The sequence below is a fragment of the Oreochromis aureus genome, linkage group 20 (assembly GCF_013358895.1).
Source record: "Oreochromis aureus strain Israel breed Guangdong linkage group 20, ZZ_aureus, whole genome shotgun sequence".
NCBI lineage: Eukaryota > Metazoa > Chordata > Actinopteri > Cichliformes > Cichlidae > Oreochromis > Oreochromis aureus.
The window spans coordinates 1,950,741-1,975,481 of NC_052961.1; the positions used below are offsets into that span (position 1 = coordinate 1,950,741).

At 46.0% G+C, this 24,741-nt stretch overlaps 1 protein-coding gene across 2 annotated transcripts in view; it reads right to left on the reverse strand.

Annotated features, from left to right (window-relative positions):
• The window catches only part of LOC116311864 (neural cell adhesion molecule L1.1-like), a 47,370-nt gene that overhangs the window by 13,942 nt on the left and 8,687 nt on the right, over positions 1-24,741 (reverse strand). Inside the window, exons 2-14 of one of the 2 annotated variants that reach the window (XM_039604595.1) lie at positions 14,652-15,045; positions 13,183-13,197; positions 11,664-11,766; positions 11,015-11,181; positions 9,743-9,865; positions 9,274-9,444; positions 8,755-8,866; positions 4,650-4,834; positions 4,206-4,337; positions 3,483-3,626; positions 3,287-3,398; positions 1,084-1,256; positions 697-856 (exon numbers count right to left, since the gene is read on the reverse strand). In XM_039604595.1, coding sequence (XP_039460529.1) covers positions 697-856; positions 1,084-1,256; positions 3,287-3,398; positions 3,483-3,626; positions 4,206-4,337; positions 4,650-4,834; positions 8,755-8,866; positions 9,274-9,444; positions 9,743-9,865; positions 11,015-11,181; positions 11,664-11,766; positions 13,183-13,197; positions 14,652-14,796 — 1,742 coding nt within the window. In that variant the 5' untranslated portion in view covers positions 14,797-15,045. The remainder of the gene's footprint in view (positions 1-696; positions 857-1,083; positions 1,257-3,286; positions 3,399-3,482; positions 3,627-4,205; positions 4,338-4,649; positions 4,835-8,754; positions 8,867-9,273; positions 9,445-9,742; positions 9,866-11,014; positions 11,182-11,663; positions 11,767-13,182; positions 13,198-14,651; positions 15,046-24,741) is intronic. The other variant, XM_039604596.1, reaches the window with a different exon arrangement.

Sequence of the window (24,741 nt, forward strand, 5' to 3'; positions counted from 1 at the left end):
AATGTTCTCTCTCTGTGTTGAGAGTCATGAACATTTATCGATGATGCTGCATTTCAAAGTATTCACTATCACTTGTAGAGGATGCTCCATTCACAGACATGAACTTTTGTGGTATTAATAGCTGTACAAGTATGTTTGGCAACTCATTTCAGTGTCCAGCATCCATCATGCAGTTACTCATAGATGATCCACTCACTCAGAGCTTCAGTTGCTGCTAACCAGCGAGCTCTACTCCCTCCTGTCTGGCTCACTGACCAGGTCGCGGAAGTCCTTCGCATCATTCAGGTGCTTCCCATAAAGGATCGAGTCTTGTGATCAGACATATCTGACCTGTTCTGAAGGTCAGTCCTCTGAAGAAGCAGCTGATGATGTCACTCAGTTATTTATTTTTCCCAAATTAAGATGAAAATGTGTAACTTGGATAATTTAATTAGTAGGAAATGTATGTGTGTCTCATTTTGTGGATCACATAAACAAGTAGATTCACCGTGAAGGCCTTTAGATTTCTGCTCTCAGAAAGATCCGAGTATGCAAAATTTCTAGCTTGGAAACCAGTCCTCTGTTCTTCCAGAGATTTCTTCCGTTTCCTCCCAAATAAAAGATCTTTAGGTTTTTTTCTTTCTGTGTTTTAGGGCAGAAGCTGCAATATAAACGTGCTTTGTTGTGCACAGAGTTTGTGTGAGTGTGTGTTTTTACTTGTCATCTACTGATGTCTCTTCTAGTTTGCGATTCCCTTTCTTCCAGACAACCTGGTAATCCCTCAGCCGAGGATCGGTGTCGACGTCACAGTCCAGGAAGGCGCTCTCTCCCTGGACAACGCGAACGGCCTGGGGGCCCGTCAGTATCTCACTTGGACCTGAAGGAAAGCAGGAAACACAGGACCGAGGAATTAGTGACATTTGTTAGTGACTTTTTCTGTAAACGCTTACAACAAAATGATTGCATCATAATGATTCATATCACCAGTCACACAGCCACACAGTGTGGTGCAAGCAGAGATTTTTATAAAGCACAAATAATTCCAGGCTCCATCAGAGAGGAGCAAGATTTATATGAAGCTTCACTTTTCTGAGTGTGACTCACGGAAGACGTCCAGCTTGGCCGTGATGGAGATGTTGGTGTTTTGTACGGAGCAGATGTACTCGCCGCTGTCGTTGTGGCTGACATCGGACAGCTTGAGGGTCCCGTTGGTCAGAATGGAGATACGAGGATACAGCAGAGGGTCCGACAGCAGAGCACCTGTGTCCTCCCGGTCCCTGCAGGCAACACACACACACACACACACACACACACACACACACACACACACACACAGAGCAGAGATATTGATCGTTACATATGCCAATCGGCTCTGTGTCTCCAGAATCATTGCAGACTTATTCTAACATCAGATTGCAGAATAAGATCCCAGGAACTGGATCAATGGAAGTGTGTATCCTCGCCGATCGGTGACTTGATAACAGACACAAAGGGATCAATAAATGATGAGAGAGCAGAAAGAACAGCTGTAATTTCTAAGGCCTGTAAAATGTACAGCTGTGTTAGAGGAAGAACATAATGTGAACTGCACAGTGGAAGCCAACACGTCACGTTTGTTTTCAAATGAAATTCAATATCTGGAGTTTTCAAGGATCTCTAGATACCCAGAACAGTATTTCTAAGTTTTGGCGGTTAAATAACTAAAAAAACCTGATAGCTGTAAGTAAACATTTGTTTCCAGGTGTCAGAAACTGAAGATCTAATCGCACAACAGCTGGAGATAAAAATAAATGCAGACCACTGCTTTCAGTTCTTCAGACTTTAGAGATGGGTGTGGTCAGGTCGTCAGCGACATGGTGCATTTTAAACAAAACCACATGAGGGCGCTGTTTCATTCAAAGTAAAGAGCAGGGGATGCCAAACCAACAATGTCTCATTCATGACCAGTGTCTTTTCACTGTTAGCACAACTAGACTGATAACGCTGCTGTACAAATGTGGGATGTGTATAGAAATTGCTGTAATTCCTGGACAGTGTAACAACCCTTTTGGGTTGTAGCACCACTGGGGGGGGGGGGGTTGCCCTACTATTGTAGTAGTTGTGGGAGTCTCCTAGTGGGTGTGCTGTTGTTAGCGGCAGCCATTCCATGCTGCTCATGTTCTTTTCTCCCAAAAGAAACCATACTGTTGTAACAAGCTGGCGGCGGCGATACCAATCCGCGCATGTATGCCCGGACGAGTACAGCCGTGGAGACCTGGCTCATAAAGTGTAATGCTGCTGACGGCGAATAAAGATCTGTTATTGGATTTAACCGACTGGCTTCGGGTTATTCAGCTAACCCCCACACCACACGCTCGCTGGTCCTGCTAGCCGCTCCTTCCTCGCCAGACTGCTGTCACAACAGTTAATTCTCACCAGGAACCACCAGCTCCAACTCAAACTCTTTGTTTTTGATCTTATCAATAAATAGGCTTTAATAAACTTTAAAAGCAGCTTTTTTTAACGTAATAAAACCTTATTTCACTGCAATTAAAACGTTAGACTTCCCCGGACAGCGCACACACTGATCTGCCTGTTTTTAGTGATGGACAGGCACAAATCATCCAGCTGCATGCACTTTGACAACACATGACATATAGAGCCCCCCCCCCCACACACACACACAGTCTACAGTCCTGCACCCTGTCAGTTACTGAAGCCTAGAGTGCATGTGTACAACCTTTATTTACATGCGTTACTGCTTACAGTTAGCAAACTGCGTCTCCTCTCTTAGTAAATGACCAAATGGCAGCTAAAATCGTCTCTCTTGGCAGATTTTACATTGAAAAGAACTGACGGCAGAAAACAGCACAAGTTTTTATAATCACCTGTAAGACTAACCACACCTCTGAGCACACTAGTTTGAAAGGGCCACCTCTCAAACTAGTGTGCACCCCTCCTCTATCAAACCCTTAACTTTAGGATGCCATCTATATGCTGGATTTTTGTCTGGTTTAGTGTTCTCTCTTCAGGGCTGGGTAATAAAACTTTCTGGTAAAATACTGCCCCCTGGTGGTGAAGGTTAAATTCTGCACAGTGTAGTTAGAGAAATGATTTTCACTGAGGTGAAAAGGTTCAGCAGAGAGAATACAGAGAGGGTATTTTAGCTGCACTGATGAGAATTATGTTCAGATTACAGCTGCAACACAAAAATGCTAAATCGTTCTGCCGACCAGACCAAAGTGTGAGCCTCTAAACTGATCTCAGTTCCAGTATAAACGATCCTGAGTAAACGGACTTTTGTGAATCCACACTGTGTGACACTCACCATGTGACGCGGGGTCGTGGCGAGCCAAAAGACTCACAGTGCAGTGCGACGTCTCGGCCCTTGGTGACGTTGTAGATGAACCCATCAGGGGACAGGATCTGAGGGGGGAGCTCTGAGACAGAGGGAGAGACGCCGTCATTAACCAATCACAGGTGAGACAGAACAAAGAAGAACGTGAACCCGGCAGGAAACATACCGACGACGTAGAGGTAGGTGTTGAGGAGGATGGAGCCGTGGCCGTTTTTGGCTTCACACTGGTACACGGCCGTGTCGCCAATGTTCACGTCTTTCATTATGAGCGTTCCTCCGGTCACCGTGCGCCGAGGTTCTTCATCCACTTCTGCAGGGAGGAGGGAGAAGAGGCGGGGAGGCAATGTAGAGTTTGTCAAACAGAAACAGGCTGAATGTAAAGAACTGTTTAACAGAGAAGCCGAGGTCCACTGAGAGAAGCAGCAGCTGTCGCCGGCTCTCATTTCCATCGTCCGTCCTTTCTCCCCCGGTCTTTTGATTCAGTCATTTTTTCCTCTTCTTTGTTTCCTTACTCTCTGTTTATTTATCTTCTCGCTTCTCTCTCTCTTTTGGTGAGTCCATCTAATTCACCTTAAGCTTAAGAGGCTCTCTGTCCACTGATAGTCGACAGGCTGGAGCCAGGAAATGCTCGCTCTGCCCTGCCTTCAAATCTATGTCTGTGGCCATCAAGCTTTAATAGAAAGATACAATCAACGTCGAGTTACCCAAAGGAACGGTTCACTCTGCAAAGTGCTGATCATCAGAGTAATACAAGTCTGTTTGGCCAAATTATTTAAAGGTAGTTTGTCATGTGAACTTTAAAAGAAATCGATAACTCCTCAGTATCAAATCAGGTGCTACAGTTTCTCCCCAAAGAATCAGAAACGGGTCCGTCAGAAACTTGCTGTACCTGTTAACAGCTGACCGTTGATTCTCCAGGTGATGCTGGGCCTCGGGATGCCGTCAGCCTGACAGTCCAGTCGGACTGTTTCCCCGGGAGTGTACATCAGGTTCTGAGGCTCCTTCACCCAGTAAGGAGCCGCTGGAAAACGAAGAGAAGCAGCATTTAAACCCTAAAATATAAATCTCAGAGTCAGAACTTGCCTGTTTAACATTTGGCTCTAACTCTGAACAGGCTGCAGGACCTGTTAATGTTAATTAGTGGAATACTTCTTTAAAGTTGTGAACATGTATACATGTCAGGCTGACGCTGTAAATGTGTTCAGAGTGAGATTTAGTAAAGACTCCTCACAAGCATCTCAGACAGAGGAGCACAAACTAACTAACACAGAGGTCACGTCCTCACGGTCAGCAGAGCATCGTGATCGTCTGTGCGCTCAGCTCAGCGGCCTACCTTCCACAGTGACCGTGAAGGAGCGCGTGATGCTGCCGTGGGCATTGGAGGCTTTGCATTCGTACTCGCCGTCGTCATCCAGGGTGATGCTGTCGAAGTGGAGCCAGCGGTCAAAGTTAATAACTTGGCCGGTTGTGTCTGCCAGGACACCATCCTTTTTCTTCCATTCCACCTTAGGTGTGGGTCTGCAGAGACAGAGATAAGGAGTCGAAGAACAGAAGGATGTGACTGTGAGAGAGAACTGATCATGGAGGTGAGGTAGGCGATGAACAGAAGATCGATCACAGGAGGAAATTAGAGCTGAATGCATGCAGATGATCTTGGTATTGATGTAACATCCTTTTTCATCATTAAGTCAAAATTATAATGAGAGTCCATTTGTTGCCATAGACAGGAAGCAGGATAATTAGAATGAAACTGGACAGATCAAATGATTTCATATGAAGAAAAAGGAGCAAGCCTGCATGAGGTCAACAGGCCTATTTCTTAAGAACAGAGAAAATATGAAACAGTAAAATATCAAGGTACCATTTCCAAGTCCTGATAACAGGTAGTGGACACACACAACATGGAGTGTTTACTTGCTGTTGGTTTTTTCATTTATGCAACAAGATGCTCGGCATTCAAAACTGAAGAACATCATTCAAACACAGCTCTCACAATCTGTGTCAACTTTCAAGGCGCAGGTATAAAGGATGCATATAAAAAACATGTCTGATTTAATCTGGTTTATCTGCCCTTTAAGGTCACCTTCCTGTGCACGTTTAACCTGCGTCAAGCTTGGATGGATTCCATATCCGAGCACAGATACTGGACGTGCTCGGACACATCTGCGGTGGAAGACAGCCATGTTTGTGTGGCCAAAAAAACCTGAACAGAAGTCTGTGCAAACATGCTGCACGGGTCACCTGACGGGTCACCTGACCCGTGCAGCATGGTTAACCTTTTAACGCATAGTGGTCCCTACAGTGGAGAGCTGTTCAAAGGCTGTTTTCTTGTATTTGTGTCAGTGTTGATGCACATAAACCACTATGTTGGACACTGACGTGTCACTCCATACACATGTGAAAAACTCTTTGAAAAGTACATTTTAAAAAATGAAGTTCAAAAATCTGTTTTTCATGCCTAAAGATGAATAAAAATACTAAAGAAAAAATCCTGATTGAGGTGCTGGAAGGTGCCCCACCTGGAGACTCTGTTGTCCTGCTGGGAGACTTCAATGCTCACGTGGGTAACGACAGCGAGACCTGGAGGGGCGTGATCGGGAGGAACGGCCTCCCTGATCTGAACCCGAGTGGTGTTTTGTTATTGGACTTCTGTGCAAATCACAGTTTGGCCATAACGAACACCTTGTTCGAACATAAGAGTGGCCATAAGTGCACGTGGCACCAGGATGCTCTAGGCCGCAGGTCGATGATCGATTTTGTAATCGTATCACCAGACCTGCGACCATATGTTCTGGACACTCGGGTAAAGAGAGGGGCTGAGCTGTCAACTGATCACCACCTGGTGGTGAGTTGGATCAGGTGGCGGGGGAGGACGCTGGACAGACCCGGTGCACCTAAACGTGTAGTGAGGGTGTGCTGGGAACGTCTAGCAGAGGCCCCAGTCCACGAGGTCTTCAACGCACACCTCCGGCAGAGCTTCAACAACATTCCGAGGGAGACTGGGGACATTGAGTCCGAATGGACCATGTTCAGCGTCTCCATCGCCGAAGCTGCTGCATTGAGCTGCGGTCGCAAGGTGGTTGGTGCCTGCCGTGGTGGTAATCCCCGAACCAAATGGTGGACACCAGAGGTGAAGGGAGCCACCAGGCTGAAGAAGGAGTCCTATCGGGCTTGGTTAGCCTGTGGGACTCCGGAGGCAGCCGACAGGTATCGACAGGCCAAGCGGAATGCGGCTCGGGCAGTGGCTGAAGCAAAAACTCGGGTGTGGGAGGAGTTCAGAAAGGCCATGGAAAAAGACTTTCGGACTGCCTCGAAGAGATTCTGGCAAACCGTCAGGCGTCTCAGGAGGGGAAAGCGGTGCTCTACCTGCACTGTGTATAGTGCTGGCGGGCGCTACTGACGTCGACTGAGAAAATTGTCAGGCGGTGGAAGGAATACTTCGAGGACCTCCTTAATCCCACTGACACGTCTTCCGAGGAGGAAACAGAGTCTGGGGATGAGGGGAATGACCTGCCAATTTCCGGGGGTGAGGTCACTGAGGCAGTTAAACAACTGCTTGGTGGCAGAGCCCCTGGTGTTGATGAGGTCCGCCCCGAGTTCCTGAAGGCTCTGGACGTTGTGGGGCTGTCTTGGTTGACACGCCTCTGCAATGTTGCGTGGAGATCAGGGCAGTACCCTGGACTGGCAGACTGGGGTGGTGGTCCCCATCTTTAAGAAGGGAGACCCGGAGGTGTGTTCCAACTACAGGGGGATCACACTCCTCAGCCTCCCTGGGAAAGTCTATGCCAGGGTGCTGGAAAGGAGAGTTCGTCCGCTAGTCGAACCTCGGATACAGGAGGAACAATGCGGTTTTCGTCCTGGTCGCGGAACACTGGACCAGCTCTTTATCCTCTCAGGGATACTTGAGGGTGCATGGGAGTTTGCCCAACAAGTCTACATGTGTTTTGTGGACTTGGAGAAGGCATTCGACCACGTCCCTCGGGGTGTCCTGTGGGAGGTGGCCTCAGAATCTCATCTCTGCTTTTTGCGGATGATGTGGTTCTGTTGGCTTCATCAGGTGAAGGCCTCCAGCTCGCACTGGAACGGTTCGCAGCCGAGTGTGAAGCAGCGGGAATGAGGATCAGCACCTCCAAATCTGAGGCCATGGTTCTCAGCCGGAAAAGGGTGGAGTGCCCACTCCGGGTCGGGGATGAGTTCCTGCCCCAAGTGGAGGAGTTCAAGTATCTCGGCGTCCTGTTCGCGAGTGATGGGAGAAGGGAGCCGGAGATCGACAGACGGATTGGTGCTGCAGCTGCAGTGATGCGGACGCTGCACCGGTCCGTCGTGGTGAAGAGGGAGCTAAGTGTAAAAGCGAAGCTCTCAATTTACCGGTTGATCTACGTCCCTACCCTCACCTATGGCCACGAGCTGTGGGTAGTGACCGAAAGAACGAGATCGCGGATACAAGCGGCAGAAATGAGCTTCCTCCGAAGGGTGGCTGGCCTCTCCCTTAGAGATAGGGTGAGAAGTTCAGCCATCCGGGAGGGTCTCAGAGTAGAGCCGCTGCTCCTCCACATCGAAAGGAGCCAGTTGAGGTGGTTCGGGCATCTGACAAGGATGCCTCCTGGGCGCCTCCTGGGTGAGGTGTTCCGGGCATGTCCCACCGGGAGGAGGCCCCGGGGCAGACCCAGGACACGCTGGAGAGATTACATCTCTCGGCTGGCCTGGGAACGCCTTGGTGTTCCCCCGGATAAGCTGGAGGAGGTGGCTGGGGTGAGGGAGGTCTGGGCTTCCCTGCTTAGGCTACTGCCCCCGCGACCCGGCCTCGGATAAAGTGGATGGATGGATGTTAAATTTAACAAATTTAACAATTCATGACATGAATGAAATCAATCATGATTTGGACCTTAGACATTTCAGCAGACTATATTTTATATGAATTATAATCTCACTGTAATCTGGTTGTAATTCCATGAATTACTGATAGAACACATCTTACATTGCCTGCTGATACAACATAAATCTATAAATCCATTTATCCATCGGTTCTTTTAGAAGGATGAAACTGATGATATTGGCCAAGAGTGTTGTTATCGATCACCACAGACTCTGATTAATATTCGCCTCTGCTGGATTTTTCCCTGCTTTGCACAGCTGCACATACACCAAAGAACAAAGCAGCAACATGGTTGCATTATAAAAATATTCTGCTTGAATAAAAACTGAATTCAGGTTTGTTGTTGTTGTTGTGTGGCAGAAAAGCTGCAGCTGAGTGTTGTGAGAGCAGCAACTGGGAATAAAGTGTGTTGAAAGAGCGAACCATGTGGGGCAGTCATTCTTATGCCACAAGGATCATAAACATGAAACGAGTTTCATGTGTAAACAAACTGAAGGTGGAAGTACACACACTCACACACACACACACACACACACACACACACGCACACTGAGATGCTTACAGGCCTTTGGGTAAACATTCCAGGGTGACGCTGTTCCCCTTGAGGGCTGATATTTGGGAGTGGTTCCTGTGATGGAAGAACTCGGGCTTTCCTCCATGAGCCACGCTGTTACCTGGAGGATGTGAAGACAGAAATCAGGACACAGGAAACTGTGAAGCTTGATCATCGCGGTCATGCTGATTATTGCAACAATAAATGATGAAATGAAGACAAATGGCATACAGGGCTGGACTGATTAGTCGACTGTGATCTAGTTACTGAGCATATACGTGTCATCATAGTAATACTCAGTGGAACAAACACTGGTGTCTCAGTTGTGTTACAGTGTAGCCTGCATGACATAATTAACAACAGAGCGTCAACACCGCAGGACAGTTTATGCGTCCTCACTGTTCTGGCTGATGTTACCTCACACAGAGAGCAGGATCATGGTCAGCACACACACAGGACAGTGTGATGCTTTTATCTCTATATTTAACACTTTGCAGTTTGTCTGTGCGGTGCGTTGTGTGCGCTCACTCGGCTTGACAGAGAGGGAGACAGCAGTGGCAGGTAGAATAGTCCTGGCCTCTCTGTACTGGGCGTGGCAGATGTAGTCCTTTTTCCTGTCACTCTCCATGAGGTTCGCGAAGTACAGCTTCCCATCCAGGCCGATCGTCACTCTCTCACTCCGAGTAATGTGCATCAACTCTGAGCCGGGATGGGGACAGTTTAATGTAGGTGGGAAATAAAGTTCAAAGCATGGAAACTGCAGTGGAAGGTAAAAATGTTTTTCATGTCAGTGTAAAATTAAATTGATTAGTTTGCTCTTAAAATGCACAATAAGCACCTCGCTTTATTGCACTGCAGCCTCAGTAAGCTGATAACTTAAAAGGCAGCGAAGGTCAGTCATAGAAAAATGGAGGCAGAGTGGACATAAACAAAGAGCCTGTGTGCCACAGAGGCTGGCAGCTGATGACCGGGACAGGAAACAGATCGACACACTCACTCATGTTCATCCAGTGGATGTTGGGAGGAGGCGAGCTTTCTGGAGGGTTGCAGGACAGGACCATACTCTGTCCCACGTCTCCTTGTTCACGCATGACTTGCTGTTTCATGAGAACTGGCTGAGCTGAAACACAAAGCAGCAGAATACAAGTTAATACTTCTGCAGGTAACATGAAGAGCAGCTGAACCAAGGAAAGGAAGAAACAATGAAAATAGTGACGCAAAATAAAAAAAATACAAAGAAAAATACAAAGAAGGAAGAAGATACACGAAGTGTCTGTGAAGATACACTCCACAGCTGTTGTAACACAGTGGATTGGAGGAAATGTTCAGGATAATAGACTTTAAATGCCTAAATGATAAAAAACAATGCCAGAGTTCATTTGTAATTAAGAGGACCTGAAACAGTTTTCAGTTTTCAGTTTTATTTGTCATATGCAAGTTAGCACAGGGTCAACATCGGAATGAAATGTGTTTGACGAGCAGCGGTCTCTCAGCAGCATGATACAGTAGGAGATAGGCTGCATAAACAATAGCTGCATATTTACAATCATGTGAACACAGAGTGACATCGTCTGTCTTTTTGGGTCACATGAGTAACTTGAATCTCATATTTCCAGCACAGCTTCTCAGGTTTCATCAGCCAGTTACTTATTTTGCTCTGAAACATTGTTTAGAAATTTTATTTGCTTAAAGCAGCTTTCTGATGGTGCTTTAGGTAAATAAAAATACCTCGATCACATGCTGCCTGTTTAAACGGACATTTAGTCATCAAAACCTTTAGAAACGCTGGCTGAGCTGATTGTAAACATTGAAGTTTCCCAAATTAATTGAGAACAATGGTTCTCTGGAAGTCACACAGCAATATTCAATCACAGAAAAAAAAGTGACGATAAACTTGGAAACTGTGAGGTAGAAAAACAACAAAGTATGGAAGTAAATCTCACAACAAAGCAGAGCAAAGAGACTCACTAAAGAGATTTAAGTGAGTCTGTGTGCACGCTGACCGCAGCCATCGACTTCATCCTCCACACCCACCGCACATCCTCCCTACTGAGTGACGTCACAGCACTGTCTCCAGGAAATGGTTGCCGTGGCAACTTGAGATGATCGAGCAGAACAGGTGGCCCTGATCAACCTCACTGACTCACTGATGTGTGTGTGTGTGTGTGTGTGTGTGTGTGTGTGATTTTATATCATCTGTGCATCAGCAGGTGTGAACCTCAGAGCACACTGACTGCCTTTGTGTGAATACAGTAAGTTTGTGACTCACGCTCTACGTTGACTTTGACGGCTTGTGTCATGGCGGTGCCCAGACTGTTGGAGGCGTAGCAGCGGTATTCACCCTCTAACATATCCAGGGAAGAATTGTCGCCTCTCAGCGTTCCGGATCCTTCAGTCTCTGATCCGAACAACTCGCCATCTTTCAGCCAACGGAATCTATGAACACAGAGGGGAGAACGGCTGTCAGCACATCAACAGTTTACAGACAAAGTCACAGAAACAAACCTTAAATTACACAATAATGAAAACAGACAGTTGCTTCTATTTATTTGTGAGCTGATTTTAAGGATCTACAGTTTCATTATAAACCAGTGAGTCTTTATCAAAGCCTGAAACAGGTTGATGTAAAATGTTCATCCTTTTGATCGACGGCCTGAAATACATAAATACAAAAATATGAGGAAGTGTAACATTTACAGCTGTTATTATTACTTTTAACAGTCGGTCTCCCCGAGAGAAGCAGCGAGTGGAGAGAGGGACGAGCTCGGGGAGGAGAACAGCTGAGAGATAGTTTTGTTTTCTGTTTTATTGTGAGGACATTTATTGCCATGTCAACACACACACACACACACACACACACACACACACACACACACACACACACACACACACACACACACACAGGTGTGTGTACGCACGTGGGTGTCGGGGTTCCAGTGGCCTCACAGGCCAGATTGAAGTCTTCTAGAGAAAACACTGTGTGTGATTTTGGCATCTCTGTCAGCACCGGAGGCTGAAATACTGAAGACACACACACACACACACACACACACACACACACACACTGTAATGAAATTTGCAGAGTACAGGCAGGTAAAGTAGGGCATACAGATAGAGACACATCTAAAAGGATCGACTGAAGCTCATTCATCGTTCTTAGTTCTGGCAGGTCCTCTAAAACCATCGTGGTTAACAGGAGCCACGATGGAGAGGGGAGACACTGGACATCAGGGAGTCAGGCTGGGCGAGTCCCCTCACCCACATCAGCTCCAGAAGCCTGCATTATGTCCTGGGTAAGTCTCATAGGATCAGGGATTAAGACTTTTTAGTCCGAGAGCTGAAATCAACTTCCTGTATAGGGTTTGTTTGCCTGTTTGTCTACAACTGCTTGAAGTTTGCTCGCATGGATAAATAGTTAATATCATATAATGGAGTGAAGTGGGTGGTTAAAACTGTTTCAAAAATAAAAAAAGATAAACATCCTATAATAACAACAAAAATTAAAAACTACAGTTTTTAATGGAATAGTCCGATATTTAGTGACATTGTATATTTAAATAAAAGATTTTGTAGATAAATGAGTCTCAGGTCAGCTGATAAGTAGCTTCTGATTGTCCCCTGAAGCAGGCTAACACACAGAGGAGACCTGTGTGATGGCTGCGCCCAAACTTTGGGCAACTTTCTTCTAATTAGGATCTCTCCAACACTCAGCATCTTCAAACCCGTCTGAAAACACATTTTTACTCACCAGCTTTAAGTTATGACTGAGTTTTGTTTTGTTCTTTGTGTGTGTTTGCTCTACTTGTTTTTATTTTTTTTACCATGTACGACACTTTGGTTAACCTGTGCTGTTTTCAAATGTGCTTATAAATAAGCCCGGAGAACTGTTCCTGAACATACTGAAAGAAATGACAGAGTTCAGTTCGTGCTGAAAAATAAAGCTGCTCATGTCAAACATTTACTCAGGTTTGTTGGAGCTGGACAAACTCTGTCATGTTCATTTCTATGTATGTTTGCACATTTCATTAAATCGCTGCACCTAAGAAATGAAAAGTGGTTCAAGACTTTTGCACAAGAACTATACAGAAATACAATGAAATGACTGATGTGGGCAGTTTCAGTCCTCCAAATATCCGTACATCTGTTTCAGAAAAATACTCAAAATAACATTAAATCAGTTTTAAATGAGCTGACACAGAGGACATGATCTCTTCCTTAGTGTCTGTGTGGAGTGATGCAGGGGGAGAGGTGCTCTGCTTTGACAAATTTAACAAGACAAAAAACAGGAAAAGTGCAGGTGAGCAGGTGCGAGACACAGTCAGCAGCCATAACAACAGACGTCCAGAGCAGGTTTCTACCAGTGAAGCACCGCTGGCATCAGAGCTGCAGAGCCACGACACACATTTCTTCATTACAGCGACAAAGAAAATCACTTACTGTTGTCTTTTGTATCTGTGTCCACAGGAAGCAGTGAAAGGAGAGCAGAAAAGAAAGAGACACGTTTACAGACCGAACAAACACGTGCTGGCACATTCTTCATGCTGTTCCCCGAGCGGGACGAGATCTGCTCATTAGCATGATTTTTATTAACAGTGACAACATCTGAGGGATTTTATCTTCCTACTTGGTTTTCTGACTCAGACACGCTGGCGTCTCAGGTCAGTTTACATCCATCTCCTTATTTTTTCTTCCCTGTGTCTCCTTTTCCTTCCCCTCCCTCCCCTCTCTCCACCTCCCCCATCGTTCTTCTCCAGATCTCTCCTCCTCCTATCCTTCTCTTCTTCCTCTCCTGCCACACCCAGAAAGAAGGTCGTTTACCGAAGGTCAGACTGAACCTGATTCCTCCTCTGACTCCCTCTTCTCCTCCTCTAGGAGTGTGGATAAGCCTGCTGACCTTTGACCTTTACCTCCAGGACCAGAGGTTATTCTAACCTGATTGTGTGGATTTATATTTGTGCTTAGATGGATGTGTTCGAAAGTTCCATATCTGACAGGAATAAACACAGCACCAGAGAAAATGCAGAGCTTTACTGAACTTTACTGTGCAGGAACCAAAGGATCCACCTTTAAACAGCCACCTGTGAGCACACGTCACGTTTCTGGTCAGTTCCATCAAATGTTTTTCCTCAGATGCCTGAAAGGCGAACAGCTTTTTTTTTGGGAGTCTGAGGTCTGTGGTGAAGTCACAGTGGTCAGAATGAGCTTTGGTCCAGAGGTGCTCGAGGAGACAACCCCGAAGGAGAGTTTGTGGCTACTGCAGAACTCTATGATCTGACAGACGATGTCTCCCTGTGCTGTCTTTTTCTGTCTCTTCTCTTTCTTCTTTTCTGTCACCCCTCACTCCCCAACTGATTGTTCCACAGGAAGTTTTTTCCTCTTAAAAAGGAGTTTTTCCTTCCCACTGTCACAATGTGCTGATCGTATGGGGAGGGCTTGATTTTCACAGGATACTGTGGGGTCTTTAGAGTCTAAAGTGTCTTGAAGTAACTGTTCTTGTGAGTTGGAGCAACATAAATAACCTGAACTGATCGGACTTCTCTGCGAACATTTCAACAAAACGCATCAAATGTTGAATGTTACATCTTGACAAAGGCTAAAGAAAAAATAAATCTATAGTTTTGATTCTTCTCCACAGCCCTCCTGTGCATCAGAGGCTCGTGGGTAGCTTAGACTCCTCCCCTGATGCCAATGAAATAATTAAAATTGGTGGCTACAGCAGAAATCTATGAGTAATGATATGATTAGAGAAGCCAAATGTGGAAATACTCCCTCCCTCATACTTCCCAGCCCTGTTAATTCTGAGGAAATGGTTTGGAAATATTTACTGGAAATGAAAAAACAAACACTTTCCAGTGTTTCCAGTGTTTCCAGTGTGCGATGTGTCCAGTGGAGGAGTGAGTACTCACAGCTTTCGGGGATGTGGATGGCTCCCTGAGCAAACGGAGGCGTGGAGGAGAGGAAGGACAGAGGGAGCAGGAGGAGGAGGACCAGCGGGAGGGCGGGGGAGCACATCCCCCTACAGCCCATCCACCGACTCTGTGACACACACATCTCTCAATGTCCCATCAAAAGTGATGCAAGACACCCACACACTCATCAACACATAAAGAAACACACACACACACCCACGCACACCAAGGCAGACACACACTCCAGGGACCGCCCGGAGCTGAGGGAGCGCTGGGAGGAGTAAACAGCAGTAAGTTGGTGGGTGTGTTTGTTTCCTTTACAGTCCAACTGTGAGTGCGCCTCGCCGCCTCCTCACTGCGTCAGCTCCACAAACGCTTCTTCAGGAGCTGCCTGTGGGGGGGGAGGGGGGGGTGACCCCGAGAACAAAGAGGGAGGAGAGGGGAGGAGGGGAGGAGAGGAGGGGAAAGAAGCAAAGACATGGTTAATTTGACCAAACATAAATCAACACAAGAAGACAAATATGAATGTTTTCCAGAGGGGGGAAAGTTTGAGCTTAAAAACACATCACAATGAAGCCACAGCACGTCTCTGATGTTGATAATAAATTCTAAGATTTAAATTCACTTTGGGTTTGAATTAGTACAGAATCCACAAAAATCTGAGATAAAGAACAAACAATCGGCCGGGTCATCGCGATAAAGTCAAGATCAGATCAAAGCAGCAGGAAGCAGCTTCTCCACTAATGACATTACAAAGAGAGATTGAGTGTGTGTGTGTGTTTCTGCCACACTCGCTGCATTTCCATTCATCTCAACATCTCCTCCTTTGTCCCTGCCTGGTGACTGAACACTGACCCGTGACAGCAGGAGTGTCGGGGGCTGAAAGCAGACACAGATGGATCAGGCTTCCTCCCTTTTGTTTCATCATCTTACTGCTGCCTCGACATGAAGGCCAAAAAAAAAATAAAATAACCTCAGCGCTCCGAGTTTGGCCACATTCTTGTTTTTACTTGAAGTTGGGGATTACGCTCTCCTCCTCTGTGAGCTGATCGGCTGAAACTCACAGCCGGTCTAAAAATAGCCGATTGTGCCACTTCAAAGCCATGAAATCAGGCTGCGGCTCCATGTATGGGAATACTTTCATCAAGCAAAGCACAACAAATGAAAGAAGCTGAGGGAGATCCCTCGAATGAACCAAACATCTGTGACAGGTTTTCATCCTAAAGCCCAAAACAGTGTTCCCTCCACTCCAAACCATTCATGCCTCCAAGAAAATAACCTGTAAATGCTCCTGATTTATTTGGTATCATGTGAGCTCCAGTGAAACAGAGATGCTGTCAAAAAAGCTCATTATGCAGTTTTCATTCAGGCATTAAATGCTTTTATTACATTTGCATGAAGAAGTTTGTTTGTCTGCTAACAAGGCCAAATCCCAAACAAGCATTTTGTAAAGCTTTGTGAGGCTTTCACCACCAGGGGCAGACTTTTATCGCTGGGTATGTTTCTATATTTGTTCAGGAGGCTCCGCCTTTAACCAGGATTATTAATGCAAATGGGTTCTTATGACTTTCTTGATTAAATTTAACACTGAAGTACAGCCTGCGCCTAACATGACTTTAATATCCCTCTGACACAGTGCAGAGATGCGTTGAATAGAAAGTCAATTGCCTCTTTAGATTCTTTTCACAACTTTATGTAATTTTTTAAAAGACAGGAAGTTAGAAAAAAATAACTGTAAACAACAACCTGGAGTCATAAGAAGACAGTAAGATAGATTGTCCAAGAGTTTATGTCACTCCAAAGCGCAGATGACATGTCATTTTCACCAGAGAGCTGAGAGGATACATCGTTCATGGAAGATGAATACAAAGAATCTAATATAGAGCCAGTGTTGTTGTCAGTATCTTCTAATTGCATTGATGGATGACATATTGCAGATGAACAGTGCCCTGGGTCTGGATGATTCTCCTCCCTCAGTGGACAATTATGGAAATACAAGTTTTTATATACTGAATTTTTGCAGGTTAAAGCTGCTCCGACTGTACTGACTCCACGCTGACACACCGGAGTGAGAATACTAACAGACAGGGAGGGCAGAGGAGGTTACAGGAGGTGTCATAACTTATCAGTCTGTGAGTGTAACCACCAGCAGTCCTCCGCCAAGGCCCGTCTCCGAGGCTTCTCTTAAAACACACACATGGGGTGAGGGGCGAGGAGTGACAGCTGGCTAATGTAGACCCCCTCCAACATCTCATAATTACACAACCTGTCCCCAGCACACACACACACACACACACACACACACACACACACACACACACACACACACACACACACACACACACACACACACACACACACACACACAGTCTCTTTGTGAGGATCCAGGTCTTTCTGAGCGTCTCCACAAACACAGAGAGACACAGACATGACCCCCGTTCAGTTCCTATGACTGTCAGAATCTTATTCTTCTAGTTTTTCATTGTTATCGTTCATGATTACACACACACACTCACATCTGCCCTGCGTCACGGTCACTTAAACACACACACATTAACACACACCTGCTCCCGCCTGTCGGGCTGCTGCTGTTACCTGCCGAACGTATTTTCAAAATACATGAGGCAAATGGCACAGAAGGTGTGTGAGAGCCTGTGTGTGTGTGTGTGTGTGTGTGTGTGTGTGTGTGTGTTTGTCATTTTGTCACTGAGGGGGGGTGGGGGTGGGGGGTGGGGTTCTAATGATGTAACGAGCTCAGACAGAAAAATGAAACAGACGTAATAAATGACGGGTGAAGAAAACATCCCAGCATGCTCCACTTCCTTTAATAACACCAACCTCGTCCTCAACATGGAGGTTGAGGACGATCATCCACAGAGACTTTCTTCATTTAAATATTCATGGAGCTCCTGCTGGCACTGAGTTAAGGAGGGGGCGGGGGCGGAGCTCGTTAATGAATCAAGTCTTAATCTAAAGGCGCCTGATGGAGGATCGCCTCCTTCACTCTGAGTCTTTATTGAGGCTGCAGCTTAGAGCTGCTTGACCTCTGCCGACAGGAAGCTCGTTGAGTTGCTGTTGCCGGTGCACAATGACATTAAACGCACCGTGTTGTTCGCTTCTCTCCGATTCTTTGTTATCCTGGAAATCTGACACATTATGACCACTCGAATTAAATCAGACGTTCAGCCGTGAGAGCACAGGAAGTCCACTTAGGATTTAGAGAGGAAGGGTGAGGAGGAAGAGTTTCAGATCTGATTAGTGCTGCAAGTTTCGGCGCCCTGCGTGTTCACGGCGCAGTCTTAGATTTAAAAAAACACAACATACCACACATTTTATCACAACTGTATATCAGCTGCAGACATGAATGTATCAGGCAGGAGGGGAGTTTGCAGGTTTGATGGTGACGGGCTCAACTCGATAAAGCAAAAATTAAGCTCCAAAAATTTGATTATTTGCTGTTTTTTCCACAGAAAACTAAAAGTGTTAAAGTTTTGTTGTGACGTGGAGCTCTCCAAAACTGGGATGGACATTTTCTTTGATTTAAGATAAGTTAGCCTTTATTAGTTGCAGTGTTGGGAAATTCACATTGTTACAGCAGCAACGCGGACACAGCAGGAATAAATAAATAGAAAGCTTCTGGTCTCTGTATATTCTTCCTATGTATAGTCATACCTTACATATGTTGCAGAGATTACCCAGACCCCAGTCTGAGTGTTGGGTTGTCAGCTGAGTGCTCACTCTCAAGAATAAAAATGTTTAATGACTGAAAGCCCAAACAGGACATTTTAATAGCTGCTGTTAATCTCGCAGACAGCAGTAAAGAGGCAGTTCATGCCCTGTGGGCAGCCATGTTTCCGTTCTGTGTTGGTTAATATTAAACATACTGTACCAATTTCCTCTCTGCGGCCCCCCTCAGCTTCTTCAGGGTCCTGAGCCATCCCAGAGAACCTGAAGGGCTTCAGAGGGCAGAGGCAGGTGGACCCGCCCGTCCACAGCGAAGCCTGAGGGGAGGAGGGGAGGCAGGGCGGGTGCAGGTGGAGCAGTCTGTGGGGAGGTGGGAGGGGATCGGAGAGTCAAAGGGAGGCGATGCAGGTGGACGGATGGAGAGCGACAGAGCGAGAAATTAATTCATTGATAGATTCCGATCTGGAGGAAAGAACGGACGTGTGGATGGAGAGATTAAGCAAATGCTGGGAGGAGAGGGAGGGTACTTCCCTTTTAGTCTGCACGAAACACACACACACACACACACACACACACACACACACACACACACACACAAAGAAAGAGCTATCCCCATGTTGTCCCTCCTATTCGCCCGCATGACCTAAATTCACCCTAAATTCATTATTCATTACACATCTCGCATTTACTACTCCATCCACACACACACACACACACACACACACACACACACACACACACTGACCACAGAGCAGACAGTCTATAGGTGAACTCTGCTCTGTGTGTGCGACAGTCTGCAGATCGAGCTGCTGATGTCCTTCACATCAGTCCTCATGAATATGTGATGAAGTGTCCTTTTAATGAAGCACCGCTGAGTTAAACATGCTGCTGTCTGCGTCTCTGTGTGAATGGCAGGGGGGATAATATGTATCAGAAATCCTTCCCCCAAGAAATGACATTTATATACTGTTCATGTGCAAAAACAAATATGTTTTTAATGAAGCATAATGCCACCCGGATTACAAAGAAAGCTGTTAATGAACAAATCTGCCTCACAGCAAATGTTATCTTCTAAAGGTGAGGTAAGATCACCATCTTGAATGAAGAATGAAAAAAATAATCAGCATACGAACTTTCCATGATTTAATCTAAACCTAGTGTAACAGCATCAACACAAGCGTCAACGTCAGGAACCAAAAACTGGACTTTTCAAATGTCCACAGCAGACTCTAAAACTCCACACACATCGCAAAATGTGACAAAGCATTTTGAATCTTTAGATTCTTCTGTCATAGTTATTTGTCAAAGTGTGGGTAAACTTCCTGTTAGCATCTGAGAGGAAACCTGAAGACTGAAAAAATGAATCGCACCAAATTCAAGCTGCAGTTCCTTTAACAGCCACTGGAGGCAGACTCCAGCTGTGAGTCTGTCCCATGTTATAACTGCACAGCTGAAATAAACATGTCTACAGTTTGATATACGGTCATCTCAGGCACAGTGGACCCGCCTGCTCTTCAGGCCTCTTACTTTTAACGGGTTGTATCCAATCAGAAGAAATTTGACTCGAAGGGGGAGGAGCTAAAAGGGCTTGTTTCAGAAAGAGGATGAACTGAGGCTCTGTATAAGATAAAGAAAGATTATTTTGAATTTTCAATCTAAGCTACTTTAGTAGAGTCAAAGCCAAAACATTTGGAGCTGGCTTTACTAAAAGAAGATCACTTTTTATGACTCGCTCTTCTTTCCTCTTGTCTGTGTGACAGCTCCTTTCTGCAGGTGTTAGAGAGGAGGCGTGGCTTTTTAACACTCAGCATCACTGGTAACACCTGAGCCCAGCATGCCAGTGCTCTAGAAAAGTCCTTAGAGCTCCTCCTTTTGGACTTTGTTTGCTCCTTGGTTTATTGTCTTGCACTAAATCCCATTGCATTCGCCATTGACAGTACTGACTGCACACACCATAAATTAAGAAACATTTTAAATTGCTTCTTTAATTTAAAATAAACTCTTTCCTAATTGACATTTCTGTACTGTCTCTTCCTGTAATGGCCGTCTGTGACATCAGTGTACAACAACAAGTCATTTTTTAATTGAATAAGTGCAAAAAGGTCATCTGATGACTTTAGTTTAATCTGATCTTTAGATGTTGGTGCAGAGCAGATGTGACAGTCAGTGTGTGGGTTTATTCCTCTGAACCGCAGTGACTCAACATTTCTCATGAAGAGGCTTTGGTTCTTCTCCAAGCAGCTTAAAAGATTACAGATTTGTGAAGTTTCTTCACATGATAGACACAAAGTACTCAAGTACAAATGTCCTTCGGTAGACGATGAGCGCTGAGTGTGGCAGGCACCTCCACAAAATCCTTTGTGGCTCAGTGAGCAGAGAGGTCATTTCTCTCTTTCCCAACATGCAGAGCACAAACAGTAACTAATAAAGACCATCAGCACACCTGCTCCTCCAAACACTCACTGCTGCATCAAAACTGCAGAAACACACAAGCAAATTCCTCCTGATGGTTAGATATGCTGAAAATTACAAATTAAAACAAAACAAAAGAAAAAAAACATGTTACTGGGAAAAAAAGAGAGATCCGAAAGTGCTGAATAAATCAGGTTTGAATCGGCTCTGGACTCTCCTGTGTGCCATTCCTCTGCTCACTGCCTGTTTCCCAGTCTGCTTCACTCTCCTGTCAATAAAGGCTCATAAAAATAACTGGAGATTAAGTATTGGAATTTCAGGAGCGGGACCACGCCTCCAAACACGCTCCTTCTGGTTCTCATCTATATATGTTCCCTCGGTTCTACGAGCTGTTCATTCTCGTTTACGTTCCCCACCCTCCCTCACCTTTTCAATTCTTTAACTTCTTCACTTCTATTTAGTAGATCGAGATCTGCCAGGCCCGGGAGCCGATGTTTTCACCTCCACCATCTTTTTTAAAACAAACAACAAACTGATGGGACGAGGACGGCCGGGTCTGACCAAGCAAAGTTTAATAAGAGCCAGAAAGAGCGACTCAGACCTCAAACTCATCAGGTCAGGTCAGTATTTATTGAGCTCACAGCCACAGGTAACACCACCTGATGCCTGCAGATCAAATTTAAGGCCCATCTCCACTGGCTTCAGTTTCTTGATATGTTCATGTTTCATACTGTGTGCGGTGACAGCCACTGAAACAGATTCAAATCAGCATCAGTGACTAAACTAAACTGTTTTTCTATGACTGTTTCCAGCTGAATATTTTTACTCTTTAGCTCTCTGATTATGAACTGATTCATATAGCAGGCCTCGCTCAGTTCATCCTCAGAGGGAAAGGGGGAGGAGCTGTTTTAGCCCCTCCCCCTTTCAGATCACTTTGTTCTGATATCAGGGACCATATCAGGGTTGTCCCCTGTCTATGACATCATACAGATCCAAGAGTAGAAAAATCTGAACCCAAGTGTTTAAATGATTTCTGAAATGTGAAACATGAAGTGTTTTTTCTTCCTGTCAGTCATGACTCAGCCGCTGTGCATTTGTCAGCTTTATGACGGCTCTGGTGTCACCATCGGCTCTGTAATTTACAGGGATGACCTCAACTCGAGGGATGCAATGACACACACACACACACACACACACACACACACACACACACACACACACACACACACACACACACACACACACACACACACACACGTCAGTGTTAAGCTGTCTTTGTGTTCACGTTTAAGCAGACTGGGATTTCCCCGTGGAAGTGGAGAGATGAATAACTCAATAATCACAAGGAGGTTTCTGACCTACTACAAAGCGTCTCCGCTGACAGGCCTCCCACCACCCACCGTCTTCTTCTTCCTTTTCTTTGTTTTTCGTCTCTGTTTGCAGCTTTTCCTCCTTCATTACGTTTGTTCTGCCATTCTGTTTGTGTGGATCCTCTTTCTGCCTCCACACCAGCGACACGCCTGTAAAACTGCTCCAGGCGATGCTTCACCATGAAAACTCTCCTGCCTTATCAGCCTCCACCATGAAAGAACCACACTGCAGCAAAGGCAGAAGCATCCACCCCCCGTTAATGGAGACACTGTAGGCTTTGAAAAACAATGTTGTTGTGATTTCTGGCTGAAATATTTTAGCCATGCAGGCTCAGTCTGTCAGTCCAGGCTCTGCAGCCATGAGGCCGTCTGCTATGAAAGTTTGATGGAGTGCCTTCATCTTGATCCCCGAGGAGGAATCCCACCGACTTTGCTGACTGTGCAGAGCTCAAAGGTCAAAGTTCATATGAACCAATTATTTTTTAGTATAATTTGTAACCCTGGCACTAGTTTACATCATGTCTCATGGGCTAAGTTGAAGCATTTAAAATGAAGGCTGATGTGAACAAAAAGAAAGGTGATTTCTGCCTCCTGATTTTAATAAAATAAATAAATTAGACAATAATAACAAAGAAAAAAACCTGAAAAAAAACAATCACAAAGAGAAATGTTCAGATCATGAGCCTGTCCCTCAAAAATCTACAAACGTAATATTTTCTCTAGTGTCGACACCCACTGACAGTATCAGTGTGCTGCCCAGCCCCCGTCTGTGGCACGATGTGAACGTCCACCTCAGCTGAGCTTCCTTCAGATAGTAGATGTAGATCAGGGGGTCCAACTCCAGGCCTCAGGGGCCGGTGTCCTGCAGGTTTTAGATGTGTCCTTGATACATCACAGCTGATTTAAATGGTGAAATGACCTCCTCAACGGACAACTGGAACGGTTCGCAGCCGAGTGTGAAGCAGCGGGAATGAGGATCAGCACCTCCAAATCTGAGGCCATGGTTCTCAGCCGGAAAAGGGTGGAGTGCCCACTCCGGGTTGGGGATGAGTTCCTGCCCCAAGTGGAGGAGTTCAAGTATCTCGGGGTCTTGTTCGCGAGTGATGGGAGAAGGGAGCCGGAGATCGACAGACGGATTGGTGCTGCGGCTGCAGTGATGCGGATGCTGCACCGGTCCGTCGTGGTGAAGAGGGAGCTGAGTGTAAAAGCGAAGCTCTCAATTTACCGGTCGATCTACGTCCCTACCCTCACCTATGGCCACGAGCTGTGGGTAGTCACCGAAAGAACGAGATCGCGGATACAAGCGGCGGAAATGAGCTTCCTCCCGAAGGGTGGCTGGCCTCCCTTAGAGATAGGGTGAGAAGTTCGGCCATCCGGGAGGGGCTCAGAGTAGAGCCGCTGCTCCTCCACATCAAAAGGAGCCAGCTGGGGTGGTTCGGGCATCTGACAAGGATGCCTCCTGGGCACCTCCTGGGTGAGGAGGTCCTGGGGCAGACCCAGGACACACTAGAGAGATTATATCTCTCGGCTGGCCTGGGAACGCCTTGGTGTTCCCCGGATAAGCTGGAGGAGGTGGCTGGGGAGAGGGAGGTCTGGGCTTATCTGCTTAGGCTGCTGCCCCTGCGACCCGGCCCCGGATAAAGCGGATGAAGATGGATGGATGGATGGAGGACCTCCTCAACATGTCTGAAGTTCTCCAGAGGCCTGGGAATGAACTGGTCATGTGATTCAGGTGTGTTGACCCAGGGTGAGATCTAAAACCTGCAGGACACTCGAGCACTGGGGTTTGAGAGACCTGATGTAGATGATAGAAAACAGTCCTCTTTGACAGCAACATTAGTGGATTTTCATGAATAACTGCTTCATGTTTCTGGAACGAGACGTTTCAGACTTAAAGGGAAAACAAAAATCTCCTCAGAAGTCGGCAGCCCACCCGAAAAACAGGGTTACAGGCAAGATTATAAATATATTTTGGATTTTAGGCTTTAAGTATTTCACTAAATAAATGTTAAACACACGTTTGGCTGTCAGTCCTTCTGAAACACGGCTTGTTGTCCTGCAGAGGCAGAAAAAGCAGCGAATGTTTGTCTTTGTTGAAAGCTGGTTATCAAAAGTTCCTGATAATTTCTGACTAATCACTTAATTGACGAACCATCTGAAGACATGTGCGTCTGTCACAGAGCTCCATTGTGTTATTTCTGTGTATTTGCCTTTCATGGGGGATGTGGGGAGTCGGTCTCGGAGCTCAGCCCGATGCTTTTCACATTCAAATGAGCTCTTATTGGTGTGACATTGTTTAGTCATCTCTGGATTACCTCCGCCCTCCTCCAACAACCCACCCACCCACCCACGCACACAGACACAAAGCCAGCACGTTTGTTTGTGATTTGCGTTTCTCGCCATGAAGGCAAACGAAGCGACACAGGCACGAATAAATTGCTCATTAGTGACGGTATGCTCCTGGATAAACAACGTCTCCCGCGCTGGGTGGCTTCCCGGCCCCGCTGGAGTCCATTAGATTTAGCTGAGGGGTGAGTGGCACCAGCTGTGAGAGGCCACAGTGTGACAGAGCGCTCGGGGCGGTATATACAACACCCACGGCCACACATCTATCACTGCCT